The sequence below is a fragment of the Epinephelus fuscoguttatus genome, linkage group LG3 (assembly GCF_011397635.1).
Source record: "Epinephelus fuscoguttatus linkage group LG3, E.fuscoguttatus.final_Chr_v1".
Lineage (NCBI taxonomy): Eukaryota > Metazoa > Chordata > Actinopteri > Perciformes > Serranidae > Epinephelus > Epinephelus fuscoguttatus.
This window is the reverse complement of record NC_064754.1, coordinates 28,483,605-28,490,019: the sequence shown is the minus strand read 5'-3', so window position 1 is coordinate 28,490,019 and position 6,415 is coordinate 28,483,605. Positions and strand designations below refer to the sequence as shown.

At 41.1% G+C, this 6,415-nt stretch overlaps 2 protein-coding genes across 2 annotated transcripts in view; both read right to left on the bottom strand.

The window, feature by feature from the left end:
• Window positions 1-412: 412 nt before the first annotated feature.
• Window positions 413-5,143, bottom strand: eri2 (ERI1 exoribonuclease family member 2). Its single transcript, XM_049571370.1, has 9 exons — window positions 4,812-5,143; window positions 4,461-4,525; window positions 4,253-4,333; window positions 4,023-4,150; window positions 3,755-3,917; window positions 3,393-3,493; window positions 2,928-3,009; window positions 2,732-2,820; window positions 413-2,399 (listed from the first exon to the last, which is right to left on the bottom strand). The coding sequence occupies exons 1-9, from the start codon at window positions 4,832-4,834 to the stop codon at window positions 924-926; spliced, it is 2,208 nt and encodes a 735-aa protein (XP_049427327.1). The 5' UTR covers window positions 4,835-5,143; the 3' UTR covers window positions 413-923.
• Window positions 4,977-6,415, bottom strand: part of LOC125883639 (gastrula zinc finger protein XlCGF57.1-like) — a 49,129-nt gene continuing 47,690 nt past the window's right edge. Inside the window, exons 6-7 of the mRNA XM_049568084.1 lie at window positions 5,783-5,869; window positions 4,977-4,990 (exon numbers count right to left, since the gene is read on the bottom strand). Coding sequence (XP_049424041.1) covers window positions 4,977-4,990; window positions 5,783-5,869 — 101 coding nt within the window. The remainder of the gene's footprint in view (window positions 4,991-5,782; window positions 5,870-6,415) is intronic.

The window sequence follows — 6,415 nt, the reverse complement described above, 5'->3', positions numbered from 1 at the left end:
CTAATAGTAGTAAATAGATAATAAAGTCATTAACATTTGTTCGACCTTCACCAGCTGCAACATCCAAGTGATTAATCCAGTAAAATATATTATTCTGAAATGGGCCACATTCTGCACCCACCATGAGTACTTTAACTATTGGTGCTTTGAGTATATTTTGATGCCATGCAGAGCTTGTACTTCTACTTGTCTTTTTTTGCGCCATCTTCCATTACTAATAAAATCAACCGTCTGGCCAAAACTGAGAGCAGAATTAAAAGATTAATAATTGAAATAAAGTCAGGATTAAAAGAATCATTCATTATGTTAACATTTTATTTGATCTCCATTGCACATTTCCAAAATAGTATAATTACTGTACAATACATAGAAAATAAAGGGTTTTTTTTAATCAGTATTCATTATTGGTTGGTTATTTTTTCAGTTAAATTCACATCACTACATACCATCGTATCAACTAATTTCATTTGTCAGTTGGTATTTTTCATGAGCACTTTCACGTTCTTAAAAGTATGACAAAGTTTCACAAACAGCCAAACATTCGAAAGTATTCACAGCATAATGATGAAGTATTGTAGGCGGAAGCCTGAGAGCCCTGAGCAAGCCGGGGTCAAAAATACAAACTCCACACAGAAGGACGAGGTAAGCTAATTTATTTGATAGCCAATTAAATGTCCAAACTGGTGTCATTAAATTAATGGAGCATTTACTATGTCAATAAAAATTACAGCTTTGATTTGTGCTGCTGTATGAAGTTCATAAAGGGAGATCTTCTGAGTGGTTGTGTGTATGGTAGAAACAAATTAACAAATAAAACATAATTATTGAGGTATCTTTGTGGCAACTGTTTAACAGTGCATTGGTAACATTACGAAGTCTGTGTGCCTGAGACAGAACACACACTCTCAGTTTTATTCTCCAAGTTAACAGCTCTTTCTCAGCGTTGACCTCTGGGGCGGCTGCCAGCTCAGAGTCGAGTTGATCTGACAGAGTGAGACAGAGGAGCCGACGGCAGGAGACGATACTGGACTGTTCTTCATCAGAGCTGACTCCCACTTAAAGAACTCACATCCCTTCTGGATCCTGCCTCCGCTGCCTGACCGGCGGACTGGACAGCAGTAAAACCCTCGCCCATGGTTCGGCCCTCCGTTGGATACGACCTGACGCTTAGCACGACGCCCACACGCACACAGTGGGGATGTGATCCTCTGCCCTCCTTTCATTGTCACAGAAACAGAGGAACGATTTGTGCATGAGGAGTGTGTGTTGGTTGACAGAGAGGAGAGGACATTCCTGGAGGTGCTAAAAGAGCCACATGATGAGGGACGGGAAGGTTTTGCTGGGTCGGTGTAGATGGTAAAGGAAGATTCTTTATGATTTGTGTGTTGTGTGACAAGTGCTTTGGGCCTGGCAAATGAGGTATAAGGGGTGGAGGTCTTTTCTGGGATGAAGGGCTTGTGCCTGAGTAGAAAGGGCGTGATTGATTGAGAGTTTTTATGTGGCCCATAGGACTTCTTGTGTTCTTGTGGAGCTGTTTTATGCTGATTTGATTTGGGTTCCCGAGTCACAGTTTTAGGCACAGCAAAATAAGCATTAGGCTCTGAGATTGCTGAATTCTGCCTGATTTTATTTAACTGATTAGACACATTAACATTGGACGTCATCTTCTTTGTAAGTAGAGACGTCACTGATGATTCACTGATTATCTTAGGAGTTTTAAAGTTGTTTTCAATGCTTACTGTTCCTCTTATATTGTCCCTTAATGTGACCTGATCGCCTGGTGAGTGTGTATCATCAGGCTGTTCCCACACATGACATCCACTGTCAAAATCTGATACATAATCAACTTTAAATTCTCCCAGTGTTTCACTGATGACATCATCGTCATCCTCTAACACCACATCATCATATGAACCACACCTGTCCTCTGTTTCCACAAAGATTTCCACTCCTTCTTCTTCTTCCACACATCCTACTGCAGCTCCTGGGGGGTGGTTGGGTTGAGGCAGGTTTGAAATGCAGTCCACAGCAGTAGAAAACAGAACAAGGCTGTTGTTGTTGTTGTTGTTGTTGTTGTTATTGGGAGGTGAGGGACGATTCATCATAACTGAAGTGGAAATATTAGCGGTTACTGCTGTGAATGACTTGCTGCATCCCCAGAGTGGTGTAGTTGCACCATTCAGCAGTGTCTTTGGTGCGATCAGGCTTTGAACAGAACTTGAGTTTTCCTTTGTGTCTAAATCCCTCTTAATGTCCTCTGCACATGATTTTATCTGACATGATTCAGGAGGAGTCTTAGATGATGAAGGTTTATTTAATGTGTTTTCCTCTTTATTGTTGATGGGTTTTTTGCTTTCTGTCGTTGTGTTTCCAAACATAGGTCTGACCACTGATGGGGTCTACAAGAAGATAAGATGAGATATGATCATTAACTCAGAAAATATCACCCATTCTGATTTTTCTTGAAGCTAATTATGTAAAAGTCATGAGTATCAGCATTTATGATTGGCAGTCAAATTATGTATTTGTTTATTTATGTGTAAAAACAGGCTGTACAACAAAAAAAATTCAACAATAAAAATTCTACATGGTGGATCAGTCTGAACCGAGCAAGCTTCATCCATGCAGACTTCCATACAGTCATCATCCATAACAGGTTTTGCTTGGGGGGGTTAAAAGGAGGCTCAGGGATTTAGGAGCTGGGATGCATCGCTGGACGGCGACCACTCACCCTCTCCAGGCTCCTAGTGATCTTCATCACACACCCATCCTTCATCATCCTCGCTGCCAAATGAGCTGTATTACGGGAGTCATCCAAACCTGAGGAAGGAGGGGAAACAAGACACAAGGGATAAGATTAGGCATTTTCTATGTACTGTAGATATATAGAGCAATTTGACAACATAACATTTGTTTTATTTTAATACCAGAATGTTCTCTTCCTGAAAACTGTATTCCCAGATCTTGCAGCGCCCCGTTGAGGCCTTTGGGTTTCCGATCATAAAACAACTGAATTCAAAAAGGGGGGTTAATCACAGCATGAGCAGTGCTGAAACAAATAGGTCTTGTCTAAGTGCTTAGTTAATTGATAGAAAGTTTTATCAGTGAATATGTGGTTAATCAAAGAACTTTCATTGGTCACAGCTTCTTACATGTGAAGCTTTGCTGCTTTTCCTGGTTACATGTCATTAATAACAGAATACCTTTGGGTTTTTTGGACCGCTGGCAAGACCAAATAAGTGAATAACTGAATACTTATGATAGAAATTTGCCATAACTATAAAATGTCATTCATTTTACAGTCCAAACAATTAAGAAAATATCCGGTGCCCTAAACAGTTGCAGAAATAATTGTTGCTTTGTAAAGACAAAGTAACTGAGCTTTTGCTTACCCTGTAGGTGCTTCTCAGGTCTATCCAGCTGTTGAGCACATCAGGTTTGTGGAGCTGCTTGCGTTTACATTCGTACTGCAAACAAACTCCAAGATCCCAGTCTGACACGCAACGCAGATGCAGGCATATTAAAATGAATAATGTGTGTCTTGGTCAAACTTCTCAATTTCATTAAAAAAAAAAAAAAGCTACAGGGTAAAAATAAACCATGCTACTGTGCATTCTAGTCAATATTCAGTGTGATCTTATCTTCAGTGCAGGTAACATCCTCAGTAACTATGGCAGAGATCGAGCGTGATGACTTTATGGTAACTGAAAGAGGGTTACCAAAAGAGATGTAGACCAATGCAGTTTACTTTTACCTGACCATGTGAGGAAAGTACACAGTTTTTGAGAGGGTGAAGGTGCAGAGCATCTCTGCTGTTTGTTGGGAAAGACCACACCCTTCTCGAGCTGCAGGTTTTGCAGCCAGCGGCTGAACCGAGAAAGACAGATTTGAAGGGGGATCCCTGCCTCAACTTGCATCTGTGAGACAGAGAAATGAAGCTGTCAGATATAATGCACAGCACACGGCACCAAAGAGTGCACTGATATGTTTGTAGCAATGTATCTATGTGTTATCATCGACACCTGTGTGATCCCAGTCAGCTCTGTGCAGAACTCAGACAGCATTGGGTGCTCTTGGGGTTGAACATAAGTATGAAACTCGGACTCGACCTCTCCTGTGGACGTGTTCAGAAGAACAGCAGGAAACTCAACTGTGTGGAGGGGAGACAGGAAAGAGGGACATGTATGTTGTGAGTAACAAGGGTGAAGAAGAAGAATGCCCACATCACATCTAACATTAAAGGGCTACTTACTAATTTCCTGGCCGTAGTTGTTTTTCTCTCTCCAGCAAGTGGACTCAAAATCAATCACAATCAGATATGAAAATATTTGATCTGAAAGATATCAGACAGTATCAAACTGTGGAAAGTGCAGCTGTGTATTCCAGTGAAAAATTGCACTGACCAGGAGATCATGTTTAAACATGAGCTCTCTATGCAGAGTACAAATAATCTTACTTACTTGATAACAGGGATTTCTTTGACCCATTAGAGGACTGACTCCGCTGCCTCAATAATCCCAATTCTCTGTGGAGGCAGGAAGGGATTCATGAGCCTCTGATCTAAGTGTAGTAACGTTACTACAACAAATACTAACTTCTACCAGCGTCACGTACTGTTGCCCATTTCAAACACAATTAAAGTTGGCAACAATTTGAAATAACATTCAAGCACTCGATAAAAAACAAATGTAGGACCTATCTTACGTTGGTTCACGTTACTAAAAGACTTAAAGCTACTGAATGTGTCGTTTCTTTGTGCTCCGAGTAGCTAACGCTGAACGCTAACGGCTCGCGGTTAATCCGTTACTTACTTGGCCAGTTTCTTTGTAGACATAACGTCAGCAGTTAGCAATTAACTTCATGAAAATGTGAAACAATAAAAAGGTATTTAGTCCTGCTCCAAAAGGCAGCAACAGTCCCGCTGGTTTTTTGAATGTCCATCCATTAGTCTGAGCTCGATTTGCTGGGGCTGCTAGTCAGTAAAACTCAACTGCAGAACAGTCGATCACAGAAAATAAAGAAAAAAGAGGTTGAACCAAAGATACTGGATCATCATCGTCTTTGGTTGAACCAAAGATACTGGATTACTACTATTTTCCACCGTCTGTGGTTTAACGACGACGACTACTTCTACTTCTTTTTCTTTTTCTTCTTCTTGTCTTTTAACGGCGGTTGGCAACCAGCGTATTACGTGCATTACCGCCACCTTCTGCTCCGGAGTGTGAATCAGAGATTAGATTCTATTGTGTAAACCTGTCCTTCTAATGAATTCAAAAAACACTCTTGTACTCAGCCCACTTGGCAGACTCATCAAAGTTTTAACATTAATTTCACGTAATTTTTCTCAACTCCTCCTTCATATGCTGTCTTTCTTGGCTGTACGTGGTGCATTCTGTGGTTGCATGTTATTGATTCCTCTGACTGACACATAAACCAGTTGGGTGTTTTCCTATTTTGTGTAGTGTACTGTTTAAATTGGAATGACCTAATTTAATCCTATTGCATATTACCTCCTCCCTCCTTGTCCTTCCCATATTCCTGTCTGTTGACTTTATATTACTGATAAAGCTATATAAAAACCTTCCCCTTGTTTCATTGTCCCACCTCCCCTGCCATTCCTCCATTGACTTATTCCAGATTATTGTTTTGATCTCTGATTTACTTAACAAAATGTGTGTATTTATGGTGTCCTTTTGTAGTGCTTGTTTAGCAAGTTTATCCACCTCCTCATTCCCTTTTATACCTGCATGTGCTGGTACCCATATAAATTCAATACGCATACCTTGCTGTATGACTCTGGCGTGTACTTGTAAAATCTGGAACAGGATATCTTGACTGCTGGATATGAAGGATGTCAGGCTGCTCAGCACTGAAACAGAATCAGAGCATATTAGGGTATTTCCTGGTTTGTGTTCTTCTATCCACTTCAGTGCCAAAAACACTGCCCACAACTCTACAGTGTAAACTCCCAAATAATCCGAAGAACGCTTTACCACATGAACCTTTCTGCATGGAACAGAGAAAGCAGCCCCTGTTGTTTGCTGCTCTGAATCTTTAGACCCATCTGTATATATCTGAGTGTACTCAGGGTAATGCTGGCTAACATGAGCTAAGAAAGCTGACACCAAGTCTATCTTCCCTTTCTCTGTCTTCCTGACGTCCAAGAGGTACAAGTCTACTTGTGGTGTAATAAGCTTCCATGGTTCAACTTCAGGAGTTACCACTGTTGGGCTCACGTAGAAATTTTCCACCCCCATATACTCTGCATACAGGTTGCCCACCAACCCGAAGCTAGCCTTTTGTCCTCTGCCTCGTTCCCAGCACTCCTGCATTACCACTTTTGTGGGTTGTTGCTCTTGGTGCCCCTTGAGGCTAGCCCAGTTGGTCAGCTGCTTTCTCCTAATGTCCAATGGCA